The 14,930-nt window shown below is 39.1% G+C and overlaps 1 protein-coding gene across 7 annotated transcripts in view; it reads right to left on the bottom strand.

Moving 5' to 3' along the window:
* CAMSAP2 (calmodulin regulated spectrin associated protein family member 2) overlaps positions 1 to 14,930 on the bottom strand; it is a 171,284-nt gene that overhangs the window by 71,141 nt on the left and 85,213 nt on the right. For all 7 annotated transcript variants that reach the window (XM_073356781.1, XM_073356785.1, XM_073356783.1 and 4 more), the window contains exons 3-4: positions 10,806 to 10,967; positions 9,121 to 9,204 (exon numbers count right to left, since the gene is read on the bottom strand). In XM_073356781.1, the coding sequence (XP_073212882.1) occupies positions 9,121 to 9,204; positions 10,806 to 10,967 (246 nt within the window). The remainder of the gene's footprint in view (positions 1 to 9,120; positions 9,205 to 10,805; positions 10,968 to 14,930) is intronic.

Genomic DNA, 14,930 nt, shown 5'->3' with positions numbered 1-14,930 from the left:
TGTCGTTGTTGGTGAGTATATGAACTGCTGCACCCCAATGTGATTCTGAAAGGCTGGGCAGGCATTGTAAATGGATTGAAGCTCCAGGATGTTGATATGAAAGGAAGTCTCCTTTTCAACCAAAAGCCCTGAATTTTCAATGTTTCTAGATGAACTCCCCAACCTATTGAGGAGGCACTGGTGACTAAAATCCTGTTGTTGGAAAACAACTGAAGGGAATACCCTAACATACATTGCTCAGAACTGTCCACCACTGTAAGAAATCCAGGATCACTGAAAGCACTTGGACAAGCTTGTCCAACAACTGACAACTCGGGCAATAAACCAACTTCAACCATGTTTGAAGAGGATGAAGGCACAATCTCATAGGCTGGACTACATAAGTGCACGCAGCCATATGGTGTAGAACTTCAAGCACACGTAGACTGTAGTTGAAGGTTAGGACTGAAGTGCCAGATACAGGTGACAAATTACTTGAAACTGTTTGTTTGGCAGAAACACTCTCAAATTTATGAGTCTAGTAGGGCCCTAATTTATCAGTTTGTTCAGTTAGCATTAATGTCAACTTTCCTTTGTTCAAAATAAGACCCAGATGATCAAAGAGACATTGTGTGAATTGGTGTTACAGAGGACTTGTTCTTTGGACTTGCCTCTCACTAACCAATTGTCCAGGTTTGGGCAGACAAGAATTCCTCTTTTTCTGAGATATGCTGCTACTACATGCATTTGGTAAATACCCATGGAGCGGAGGAAAAGCCAAAGGGAAGCACAGTGTACTGATAATGCTGACCTCCACTACACATCTCAGAAACCTCCTGTGCCTTGGGAAGATCGCCACATGGAAGTAAGCATCCTGAAGATTGAGGGCTGCAAACTGGCTGTTGTGATTCAAAGTGGGAGAATAGTCCCTAGGATACCCATGCACAGTCTCATGTATTTGATGTACTTGTTGAGACCACAGAGATTGAGGCTAGGTCTCATCCCTCCCTTGGACTTGGGGATCAGGAAGTACCCTTAGTAGAAATGCTTTCCCCGATTTTGAAGTGAAAACTCCTCTATGGCCCCCAAAGCCTGAAGAGTCTGCACATGCTGAAGGAGCAGAGACGAGTGAGAAGGGTCCCTGAAAAGGGAAAGAGTAGTTGAGTGGGAAGGGTGAACAAACTGGAACTGAATGGTATAACCCAGTCTCACAATGCTCAGTGCCCACTTGTCCATAGTTATTGACTCCCAAACCCTGTAGAAGAGGGATAGCCAGTTTCCAAACGAAAGGGAAATGGTATGAAGCTTGAGAACTGGAATGCCAACCTCAGGGAGAGTGTCGAGTAGGCTGCTTGCCCAAAATAGATAAAGGACAGGCTGATGGGTTAAAATTGGGACCAGAAGACCTACTTCTATGAGACACATGCCCTTTTCTGGAGAAGTCCTGCTGTCTAGCAGGACAATTGGAACTAAAGAACTGCTGAGGGTGTTATTGCTGCTATTGTTGTTGCTCTGGGAAGCGATGATCTTTACCACTGGGGTAAAATCCCCCAACAAACACAACATACCTTGAGTTTTTAAGGGAATGTAATGTTTCATCAGTTTTCTCTGAAAATAAAGATTGACCATCAAAGGATAGGTCCTCAATTGTCAGTTGGACCTCAGGAGTGATACCAGCGTTCTGCAACCATGAAGTCCTTCTCATTGTTACAGCAGAGGCCATAACTCTAGAGGAAGCATCAGCCATGTCTCAAACTAACTGTAATTTTTGCCACTCGACAGCCCTCTGCAATGAAAGCCTTAAACTCTTCACTACAGGATTCTGGGCAACTTATCTGTTAATTTTGTCATTGCTTCCCAATTTACAAAAGTCGTACTTTGATAAAAGTGCCTGCTGATTGGCAACATGCATTTGTAAGGAAGAAGTAGAATACATTTTCCTCCCAAACACATACAGTCTTTTAAAATCCTTGTTCTTTTGTGTAAATTTATACCTCCCTGTCTTAACGTCTCATTAGCAGCCATTACAACAAGAAGTTGTCTCCAGGAGGAGAGGCTCCCAGCAGAATAGGAGACCTTGCTCTGGACTGCACCATGGATGAGAACCTAACTGACTGTGGAACATCCCAGGGATTCCAACAAGGCCATTGTGGGTAAGGGTACGGCATAAATGGCCAGTAGTAACTGGGCCAAGAAGTCCTCTCTCAACTATGAAAGCATTCACAATATCAGTACCAATGGTGATCCCCAGGAAGTCTCAGTGTCTTTCAAAAGCGATATCTAGAAGGCAACAGAGAGGAGGACGATGTCTCCAACCCTGAGGAATCTTCCAAATTGTCAACAGAGGCAACAGAATAGCCATCCCCAGTGGGGTCAGCAAACATCCCGCCTCATCTGAAGTTTAGCTCATCAGTACTGAGAAAGGTAAAGCACTCAGTACTTTAAGCATTGATATGGACCTTACACTCAGTACCAGAGCAGATATCTGCACTGAAGTTGAAGCCATTCCCATTCCTGCAGAAGCAGTGTGCTCTGCAATTGTCACTGGTATGGAAGGTAGTACTTGCGCTTACTCGCTTCTCAGTACCAAAAGGGTGGGTGACCTCAACCCTGCACTGGAAAAGGCACAGAAGACAGTGCCGACAACAATGAGGGGGTCTAAAACTGGTCCCGTTGGTGCCAAGGATACTGACAAAGAAAGCACTACAGCTGAGCATTCTTGAATCAGAGGAGAGTCAGGAACAGACAGGCAAAGGAAGGCCAATCCTCCATGATATGCCACCAGTGTGGACACACCTGTGCTGACATAGAAAAAGTTCTCCAGCTTTGGCACACTGGGCACACACACCTGAGTGGAATACATGTCTGCAAACACTCGAAGAACCACCATTGTTATTGTAGTATAGCAAATACACAGAGCAAGTTCTACCAAAGGGTAAATTAACTTGATTACGCAAATTAAAAAATTTAAGGAATGGTTATTTATAAGTGCAGATGAAGCTAATTTTCATATGTTTTATCCTGAAGCAGAAAATATACTCCAAAGGAAGTATATATTTTGTATGCTTATGTACTTTTTAAAAAGATCTAGACATGCTGCATTATTATAAAAGGTTTACTCACTGAAAGATTGTAAAAAAGACTAAATATGTGAAAGTTCATTGTTATTTTACATAGTTTTTGCTGTACAGTACATTGTCTTTTCTACATACTTTTTAAACTGTGGAAAGTAACTGTAGCAAGGAAACAGATTTCATTTAGTCTGAATATGAAATAATTTTTTACTGGAGGAAAGGTTGTGTACCAGGAGTGGGAGTACTAAATGTATTTCCTCTGCAAAGCCACCGTGTGAGATTGGGCTTCTGTATTTGGAGAATCCCACAACCATTTAGAAGTGGTTAAGTTTTAGGTGGTACATGCATAACCACCCCTGGATCTGAACATTCCAACCATTCTTATTAAAACATCCCCTTCCAACTGGGTCCAGTTCCTTCCCGCCTCACTGAAATCTAATAAAACCCAAAGATGAGGGAAATGCACATGGATTTGCAAAGGCATTACATTCAAAGAACTCCCAGTTATATGTAATTTATGCTTACTGTTGGGTTTGTCTAGATTAGGGAATGAGGCAGAAGTTAGGTCTGGGCTGTTAGCTAATCGAGACTTAATCAAATTATTACCGTAATTCATAATAAATAATCATTTTAATGTTTTTTTCAACAAAACACTAATTTAGTTGTTTGCTCTCTAAAGATTTATTGTAGCATTTCTAAATGAACTAAAGTAAAACTGTCAGGCAGGGTTTGAGGGTTATATGCTCAGTTTTCTTCTGTTTCTGGCTGGAATGAAATTTATTGGAGTAGGAAATAGAAGAGAATTATAAAGTTTACTGAATAACTTTGCCTGTTTCTAGCATAATCAATCTTGCTTCTGTTTGGCCAGAAACTAAAATGAAAAATAGGTCTTCAGGTCCTTGAAATCTTTATAAAGTTCTTTTCTTCCCAGGCCTGCTTAGCTATTTGTGCTTATTGGGGAGATAGAAACATTCTCGCTCCCTGCTCCTTTTCCAGTTCAAACTCCAGAGAAAAACAGGTTTCCAAGATCATGCCCATCCCTGAGAGCTACAGCTTAAAAAACCTCAGGAAATTTGAAGTCTCAGCAGTATGTGGCTGGAGTAGCAGCCCACACAAACAGGAAGAACCTTCAATGATGCTTAAAGCTATAGAACAAGGTACTTTTGAACTTCAAACTATGCCAGTCACATGGAGAACCCACATTACAGCACAGGGCCTCAGTCTGGAAAGGGTGATGGAAAGAAGCAGAAGAGGTACAATGGAAATATTAACCCCCTGTTTTGTTAGGTTTCCAAGTCCTAATGGAAGCAACATGCTGAAGGATATAAGAAGCATCAAGAAAGGAGGGTAGTGATGGGCTCCAGATGTAAGCATAGAGCTAGAACTGCATATGAACACTAAGGCCAACATTTTCAAAATTTAGGTGCTTAAATTAAGGTCACTGAATAAGTGGCCTCATTTTAAAATGGTGATCATCCTGAGCTCTCAGTCCAATAGAGTCTGGGTGGTCAGCATTTCTGAAAATCATGCCACTTACATTTAGGTGCCTAACTTCAGTGTAAATGTGGAGTTCTTTCTATTTTTTATTTTGTTTGTTTAAGTATTTGGAACATTGCTTATTTAGAAAGGGTATTACAACAGCAGAATTCAATCTTGGGTGTTTGACCTAATTACAATGTCTACTGACACCAGTAACTTAGTTCCCAGGCAGGGAATGAAAATGACAGAAAAAAGTAACATCACACAGAGTAGTCACTAGTAACAGCTGCAATTGTATGTCAGCAGCTGTAGGATAGTGGCCCAAGAGAATAATTGAGTCTGTTGCGCAGCTGTCAGTATTAGATGTTGGGGGTCAACAAAGATATATACTGTAAATGACATCTCACTGGCACTGAGCTGTGAAAAAAGAAATGGAGTACAGGGATGACGAGTCAGAACCTGGAAAAAGATAAACAGTATGCTGCACCGAAGTGTGTGTGTGAATACTGAAAGACATTTGATAGTAGCAGCATTATACTGAACAGGTAAGCTGATCATAGCACCTTAATAGAAAGCTGATGGAAATTCCAGTCAACTTGATTAAAAGGGTGGCTTGAGTTACAATTTTAAAAAAATTAACTAAAAAAAAACACATTAGTATTCTGTAGAGTTGTTCAATATGTTCCATGTGACGAAAATATAATTTCTACCTGAGATTGTGATGAGTTTCAAAATCTCAGCAGCAGTGTCTACATGTGAGAGCTATTAACTTTAGTAATAAGTGATAGTCACAGCACAGTATGTGAGACACACTGTATTTAAGGAGTATGTTTCTAGTAGAAATGGGATATAACAGGACTAATGAATGGCAAAGACTCAAGTGTGGCAGCTTGGCCACTGGTCTAGGAGATCAGTGAGAGCTCAAGAGGTGGCGATATTTAAGTAACAAGCAATGGGTTTCGATAACTTGGGTAAAATGTGATACAAATGAGTACAAAATATACTATACTTTATCTTTCTGCATTTTACGTAAAAAAATAACCTTTAGATACTGCTCATAAATAGAGCTGGTTGAATGCCATTTTTTTTTCAAATAAATTGTTCAATTTTTTTAATTCTTTGCCCAGATTTACACATAAATGAAGCTAGCAGGCTCTTATACATTATAAAACTCAGGAAATACTTCAGGTGAATATAAATACACTGTAAAATGCTTTTATGTGAAACTTTTTAGGTACAAGCAATATTATAAAGCTCTGAACCTCATGATTAAAATTGCCAAAGCACTTCTATAAAGTGTGAAAAAGCTTTAGTTCTTCCATAAACGGATTTATGGGTCTCATGCAACACATTTGGAAGATCATGTATTTAAACATTTATGAAAATCTAATTTGTGAGGTTTGTTCTGTGAATCTATGTTAGCGTTCAAGCAATGTATTGTGGGTAGATTTATCTGTGTAATCTGTGCTAAAACTCTCATATTTAGGTGCAAGGTTTATTTTTCCAGAAGCTGATTTAATTTTTCATAACAAATTGAGGCTTTAACATGTAATTAATATTTTAAACTCATTTTCCATATAATTTTACTGTCATTTCTCTTCATGCCTTTAAGTGTGAAGGATAGCACTTTAGTACAACAAGTGTTGCAGTGTCCCCCAGCAATCTCTAAAAGGTTAAAAAAATATCCAGGAGTATGCTGGAGCCATAGAGCTTGCCTGCACTGATGTAAACACCTAACATAAAGGCATTTACACTTTTACACTTACATTTACACTTACAATTTATACCAAAATAAATCATGTTACGCCTGCGCTGGTTCAATGGTGTCTAAAATTCCAGCGTAGACAAGGCTTTAGTTACAAAACCTTCCCCTTCCCCAATGAAGTATATGACAATTGGTAAAGAGTTTTGACGCATGTGACTGTTTGTTATTTTTTTCTACAGTGCCTACCACAATGGGGCCCAGATCCATCATTGGGTCCCTGAATGCTATCACAATGTAAATAATAATAATAAATAAAATAAATAAATAAAATATAAAATAAATATAAATTTATAAATAAATATAAAATATTTTATACAAAATATTATTTCCACCATGCACATTTATATGATCAAATCTGCAGACAACAGTATCTTTAAATAGTTAACAATAACATCAAATATTTCTCCTGGTAAGACAAATTTCTGTTTCTATGCATCTTTTAGTCTATTCATTATTTAAAAAATCTCAACCACATTGGCCCCCCTCAGTATTTCAAGAAAGCTTAAGTCATGCAGTCCTTCCTGCTATTTAATTTCCTTTTTGTGACTATAATGGAAGACAACAATATATACAAATATTCAGCTTGTTTTAACTCAATCTGATGAGTGAGCTTTTCTATGGCAAGGACATCCCATACTCTAGAGCAGGGGTAGGCAACCTATGGCACGCGTGCCAAAGGTGGCACGCGAGCTGACTTTCAGTGGAACTCATACTGCCCGGGTCCTGGCCACCGGTCCGGGGGGCTCTGCATTTTAATTTAATTTTAAATGAAACTTCTTAAATGTTTTGAAAACCTTATTTACTTTACATACAACAATAGTTTAGTTATATATTATAGACTTATAGAAAGAGACCTTCTAAAAACGTTAAAATCTATTACTGGCATGCGAAACCTTAAATTAGAGTGAATAAATGAAGACGCAGCACAGCACTTCTGAAAGGTTGCCAACCCCTGCTCTAGCGCACTATGCAAAGAAAGCAGGGGAATAATTTAAGTCAAGATCAGATATGCTACCAGGCTACTTTTACTGTTGTAAGAGATCTCTCAGTTGTAAGAGGTCTCTCTTTCAGGGAGGCCTAATATCATTGTTAAGTTATATTATTTTTAGTAATTAGCCATAATTGTTCTCTAATTTTGGACCAGAAGCTATGAATATGGGCACAATGATTATATGTTGATAAAAAGTTCCTTTTACTCCATATTCCCTCCAGCATGCTGTTCCTACTATGAAAATATTGCATTTCAGTTAGCTAAGTGCATACCACTGCTAAGAATCTTAAGCAGTTTTCCATATTGGTAATACAAATACGAGATGACTGACCTTTCTACTACATTTTCAGCCATTTTTCCTATGCTATTTCCTATTAATATCTTTAATCCATTTGCTCATAAAACTTATACATTCCTGTATGTCAATTTCAATCAGTATTTTGTAGATGTTAGAAATTAATCCTTTATTATTTCACTGTTTTATTGCTATTGCTATAAATTTAAGCTGTTCCTGGGATAGCGCCTTATTTGCAGATATTGATAAAAGTGAGGGGCAGTTAGAATTATTTTTGACCTCATCAACAACACCACCCTTTTAAAGCATGAAAATGTCAAAGAATTTCTCTACCTGACATATCTTACATTATTTGAATGAAAAAATAAACAAGAGCCCTTCTCTCATATGCCAGAAAATTTTCTGTGCTAAACACTAATTTAATTTTACTATTTTTAAAAGCACATTTTCAATTTTTTTAAAACCAAATAATTCACACAGCTAGGCATCCTTATGACTCCTTCAAAACAGGGTGGGAAGGAAAATTACCCCTTACATTAAAAGAGAATGGGGAGGAAAGTAGGATTGGAGTTGTATGGTATCTATACTAGCCTCTTTTACGTCAATATCAAAGCAAGTCTAGGAATAAGAAAGAATCCTTCCCTCCATAATAAGCATTTCTCCACAGGGTGAATTGTGTCATTCAGAAGCAAGCTCCCAAACCAGCTTCCAGACTCGGGAATCCCACATAATCCTTCCTTTGTATCATGAGTTTGACTAAGATGCTTTTTAACTGAGTCAGTGCCAGGAACATCAGGGAAAACTCCTGACAGAAAAAAGTATAGAATACCATGTATTTGACTGTATTCATGTTTAGGCTAGTAACCAACTATTATTATGGACTGTAACCAAAGTGATGCTTCTTGCTATTCCACACTATTTGAATCTTTCAAAAAAACCTATGTAATAAAAGGGTGATATCTAAAAGCTAAGCCAAAAAGAACTTCTAAAAACGTATGTTACTTTTTAAGAGTTAGATCTGTTTGTAGCCTTTTTTTTTTTTAACGTAGTATTTATTATATACTGTTCTTAGGACTAATGTGTCATATATATATATTGCCACAAAGATCTTTCCACATTGTCAAACTTTGCTTTGGCAAAAAGGACAACAGGGAATGCAAAGTATAAAACTCATTTTTAAAATGATTTAACTGAAGAAGTGAAACTTTCATAGCTTGTTGCAATTTTGAACTAAAAGCCTTCTCTCTTACTTTAACATACTCTACACCCTGGTCTCAGCAGACATATCAAGACTACAGCAGTGTTCATATGTGCTTGTTTGTCTTGTTAAAAAATAAAATGCTCCTAAGATCACCAGGAATCCCCAGAAACATTTGGTGTTCGGTACTGAGCACCATTAGAGTGCTCGATTCAACTGTAGTGTCTGCTAGATTTAATAAAGAATTTACAATGTAACTTTACATGTTATACAGAAGTAAGTCTTGTTCACATATATATGAGTATCCTCACATTTAAATATTTAAACTTGTATACCTACCTTTTGACCTCCTGGAGTTTCTACACTAGGATGCTCCTTTAGTTTTTGTTCCTGTTCCATAATGTCTTTCAAATGTTCATTTACCTAAAGAGACAAATTTTTCAAATGACCTATTCTGTTTTTAAAAGAAGCAGTCCTCTGACTGGGTTTACAACTGAAACGTGATAGTCAGTACGATCAGGGTCTGTTGAAGCCAACCTACGGCCCAAATCAAAGACACTAAATTGGACCACCTGGCTGCAAGGCTCGAGATTCAGGGTGTAACTTTATCCAACCCCATTTCCCCCCAGCCTCATCTGCCCCAAACTCCTAAGATGGTGGTGCTCTGTCCTAGAATCAGTGTATGTTTATGGAGAGAGTTAGGGCTCTGTTCCCCAACCACTGAGTCAAGGGAAGATTCTCAGTGGGTTGTGGACCCAGTGTAGAGGGGAGGCCCCAAAGGGCGTTTGTGCGCGTGTGCGTGTGCTGGAGAATGAGCCTGCCCCACCCACACTCACCCTGCAGTAGTGGCTCCTGTTCCACTGGACTGAGCCTGGCTTTCTGTGCTCCGAATATTACAACCTGGCAGAGGAGCAACCAGGCCAACCCTAAGTGGTGCTATGATCCCATGCACCACATTGCGACACCCAGGGAGGGGAGCTGGGCCCAAACCCACAGGACAGGAGCTGCTGCAGCAGCACGAGTGTAAGGCAGGCTCACTTTCCATTCCTCCCTGTCCCATTCCCTCTTCTCCTCCACACCCCCTCCCCCCCGGGTCTCTCTGCTGCAGCGGGCTGGCATTAGGGTCGCGATGCCAGGGTGGAGGGCGCTGCTGTGGTTGGTCTGTGCCCCCTCAGTGAGGTAAGGAGAAGGATGCTGGCCTATGATTTTGACCTTTCCCACAATTTTGGACCCTGGGTGGGTTGCAGAAAAAGACAAAATGCAGTTGGTGGGGCTCCTTAGTAAAAAGTTTGGGAATCCCTGATTTAGGGAATGCTGGGTTGAGGTTTCCAGTTAACCATGCTGAGGAGGAACCTGTGATATGCCCCAGCTATGATCAATATGGAAGGGAAAAATATTTTTTCAGGGGCCTCTAAATTATCATCATCATAGGACTCACCGAAAACATGAGAAATGTTTACTTCACATCAGACAAAACTGAAACAGAAATCTGGGTCCACCTGTACCAGCAGATCTGGCAATGGTGTGTGATCTGTTTCTGAATATGCTGGATGCTGATAGGTACATTTTATTACAGTAGGCTACTATTATATCTGTACATTTTGTTTATTATGTAATAAGTAAACAGGTTGAAAATCTCATACTCAAGATATGCTTAGGTACAGCAGAGACCCCAGTTTCAAACTGAGTTTCGTTACACTAGAGAAAGACAAGGACATCTATAGGTTCTGCAAAATGATTTATCAACAACTTTATCACATCATCAAAATTCATCAGTAACTGGTCAGGTTTCATCTCTCTCTTACATTCTTTTCTTTTCTTCATACTATACACTGCAGTCAAAATTTTGATTTCAATAACATGTTTTAATTGATTATGAAAACTTACTTTTTTCTTATCCTTGCTTAAAGGACAATGAACATGTTATCTTAGATGAAGTCTGGAATACATATAATTTACATTCATGGCTGCTGAATCATGTTGATTGTCTTTTCAATCTAAGCATACATTTGCTTTGTTCTTACCTTATTTATCCAGTACATGACAGCATCCTCAATCTCATAGGGCAGGTCTGTGGCTTGGAAGAAGGCAGAATACTGCTGAGCACATGCAATCACTTTTTCAACACTGACCATCTCTACAGTATATGCCATCATCAGGGTATCAATCATGGCCAAATGAGCACTCTACAAGAAAAAAGTTAAAGTTATTTTATAAGAGACCATTTGTTTATTTTACAAAATTAAACACTCTATTCTTTCTCTATTTTTCATTATATTTCTACTAGATGTATATGCACCTACAAAACCACCAAAAAAACTAACCTCCACAAGAAGCCTGATAACTGACTGCCAGCTTTAGGCCAAAGGATAATGCTGGAAACATGCATAACAGTTTTAACAAGGACAACACAAAGCACAAGGACATATGCTTGAAAAAATATGCTTTTTAAAAAATAAATGATCTGTACAACCAGATAATGAACATAGCAACAACAACAACAAAAAATATGAATGTGAGATAAGATGTAAAAGCAATGAAAAAAATATAGGAATCCTCACTAAGTTTTAATGTCACCACAATTATACATGCAATCATTTTAAAGTTCGTTATATCCTTAATAAAATAAATACCCATAAGTAAAAAATCTGTTAACCAATTTTATCTGTACTGGAAAAGGGTAGAGCTGGACAATAAACTCACTTTGATTACCTCCAAGATATAATTTAGAAATGGAAATTCTATTTTTGTATATGTTAAAATGCGTTTAAAATATCAAAAATACACAATTAAAATAAACCTTTCACTATAACCTAGTGCATTGTGAGAGAAAAGATTCAAGATGTCAGAATAAAATTATAGTAGAAATATCATTACATAGGTTACAATTAGGCTTAAACTTGAACATATGTGGACATAAACTAAAAGATAGCCTTCTGTGTTAATATGGAAGGGATCAATTTCTCCTCACTTTATGGGCTACAAGTTGAGAGAGTGGCAGTTTCATTATCAGTAACTATTAAAAAAAACAACAAAAAAACGAAAAAACAAACAAACATGCAAACAAACAAGAAAACTGCAGAGATTTTCATCTGACTCTTTTGATTAATGTGGGAGTTCTGGGAGTTGGTGGCAGCAGCGCTCATAATAAAACAGATTAATTTATGCCTTTTGTTGTAAAAAGACAGTAATCGTTTTCTAGAATTAGAACTGACATTTCTCACAAACTGGAATAAGTTCCAAATGATAATCTTTTTGCAGGCACATTACGGTATGTTAGATTTTGTATGATGTATGGTAAATTTTATTAAAAATACCATGGGGATCTGAAGCCCACACCCCTCCTGCGGCTTCCAAGTCAGAGCTTTAGCCCATGCCATAACTACAAAATGCTGTCTACACAGCTATTTTTAGAGTGCTAGCATGAGCTCTGATAGCCCAAGTCTGTAGATTAGGGTTGCTAACGAGACCTTTCCTAGATGGGCAGGGGTGGCAGACAACAAAGAGCCTTTTTCTGTGGTGGAACACCAGCAGGAAGGTGCTGGGAATTATGCACCCAGGCCTAACTGAGCAGCACCTAGTTATTGGGTCAGATTCCCAGCTGGAGGATATAAATCAAGATCCCAACTCCGTAAGGGGGCCGGGAACCAGGAGTGTGCTGAAAGCAAACTCTCTTGTGGCTGCAGCAGAAGGCTGCAAGAGGGCAAGGAGGCCCTCCAGATCACCCTTCCCCCCGCTAGGCTAGGGAGGTCCAGAGTCTTCAGTTACCAGAGGCCAGAAGTGGCCCCATAGCCTCAGTCAAGAGCAGAGCTGATGCTTTTGTTTTGTGCTGGAGAATAAACTGAGCCCTGGGGAAAGGGCTACAAACGTGGCTGTTTGTCCCAGGCTGGGGAGCTGATCCACCAGTTTACAACCGTATTTTAAAGTAATATCTCAGGATGAAAATGAAGATTCCGAGCACTCGGTACTGTTACCACTGTAACTCAGTTCTACAGTGCAGCATTCATACAAACATTTCATGAAGCACAGCAGTTAATATCTTGGCAACACTGATGAATAACAAGCCACAGAGAAAGATACTATGTAATATTTAAGAGCTATAGTATAGAGTAGCATATGTAAATCATTCCACATCTTATTATCATCTGTAGTATGAGAATGATGAATAAGTTTGCATTGTGCTGTTCTTTCCTCATGTACTTACTGCCTACTTCCTCAGATGAACATGTATATTATTTTCACACCAAAAGCATTATGCGTTTACAGTAATAGTGGCAGAAGAATATTTCTTTTCAATGCAAACACTACAAATCTAGAAATTCATGTTATTAAAATATTAATATCCAGACCAACTACAGTCACATGCTTTATCCCTCAAATGTCATGGCTAGGGCCCTACCAAATTCACAGTCCATTTTAGTAAATTTCATGGTCACAGGATTTTAAAAGTTCTAAATTTCATTATTTCAGATATTTAAATGTAAAATTTCAGAGTGTTGTAGTTGTAGGGGTCCTGACCCAAAAAGGAGTTGTGGGGGAATCGCAGTATCGCTACCCTTACTTCTGTGCTGCTGCTGCTAGCAGCGCTACCTTCAGAGCTGGGTGGCCAGAGAGCAGCAGCTGCTGGCTGGGAGTCCAGCTGTGAAGGCAGGGCTGCTGCATGCAGCAGCACAGAAGTAAGGATGGCCTGGTATGGTATTGCCACCCTTACTTCTGTGCTGCTGCCTGCAGAGCTGGGCTCTCAGTCAGCAGCCACCACTCTCCAGCTGCCCAGCTCTGAAGGCAGCACAGAAGTAAGGAGGGCAATACCATGACCCCCTGAAAATAACCTTGCAACCCCCACCCCCACAACTCCCTTTTGGGTCAGGACCCCCAGTTTGAGAAATGCTGGTCTCCCCGGTGACATCTGTGTAGTATAGGGTAGAAGCACACACTCAGAGGCTTGCTATGTGAAAGGGGTCACCAGTACAAAAGTTTGAAAATCACTGTACTAGACCCCAAAGCAGTCCCACAACAGAAAAAACAACTGTTCTAGTTGAGGGACTAAAAAGTGCTAAATCAGCTGCTGACTGAGAAGTGAGTTGTTATATATGTGCAAAAAGAAAAGGAGTACTTGTGGCACCTTAGAGATTAACAAATTTATTTGAGCATAAGCTTTCGTGAGCTACAGCTCACTTCATCGGAGCTGTAGCTCACAAAAGCTTATGCTCAAATAAATTTGTTAGTCTCTAAGGTGCCACAAATACTCCTTTTCTTTTTGTGGATACAGACTAACACGGCTGCTACTCTGAAACCTGTTATATATGTGGATTTTTTGGCACTGTCAAATGTGTCAGAATAGGTTTTGGTTTTATTTTCCTGGGTACCAGCTGAAGTTACTGAAGAGTCTAGATGGGTAAAACAATTACCTTATCTGGAACTTAGCCAGGAAACTGGAAATAACCCAAAATTCTGCAAGAGTTCCATGGGATTACATACCACATTTCTACTGGACAGAGGTCATCAAATAGGTCTTCACTATTGTAGTGGCGCATTGCTAAAACACTGACTCTAATGCAAAAACTGGTAGAAAAGTAAGTTAACTTCAGGCTTCTAAGATGGTACTAGGAAATATGGAACGTAAAAACTATAAATTAGTTGACAATATTCACAGAAGTACAGAAGTATCAGGCAAAAGTAGGGAAATTTAATTGTTAATTTTAATGTTAATTTTCTATATACTTTAAGCTAAGTTATTTGTATGGCCTTCATCACCATCGTATCTGAGCACCTCACAATCTTTTAATGGATTTATCCTCAGCACCCCTGTGAGGTAGGGAAGTACTATCATCCCCATTTTACAGATGGGAAACTGAGGCGCAGACAGATTAAGTGACTTGCTCATGGTCACACAGGAGGTCTGTGGCAGAGTAGAGACTTGAAACCAGGTCTCCAAAGTTCTAGGTTAGAGCTTTGATCACTAGACTACTTTTCCTACTTCAGTTAAGGGAAAACCATAGTGGTCTAACATCAATCTGTCAGACCTCTAGGCAACTCTCTCCTGTAGTATTATCAAGTGTCACAGTATGACGCTCCATTACCAATGTCTCACCACAGAACTTCTTCCAACACAAAAAATTTAGCGATGGGAAGAAAAAGTTATCAATCAG

The sequence above is a fragment of the Lepidochelys kempii genome, chromosome 8 (assembly GCF_965140265.1).
Source record: "Lepidochelys kempii isolate rLepKem1 chromosome 8, rLepKem1.hap2, whole genome shotgun sequence".
NCBI classification, from domain to species: Eukaryota; Metazoa; Chordata; order Testudines; family Cheloniidae; genus Lepidochelys; species Lepidochelys kempii.
Note: the sequence above shows the minus strand (reverse complement) of the source record. Positions and strands in the feature narration are given on the sequence as shown.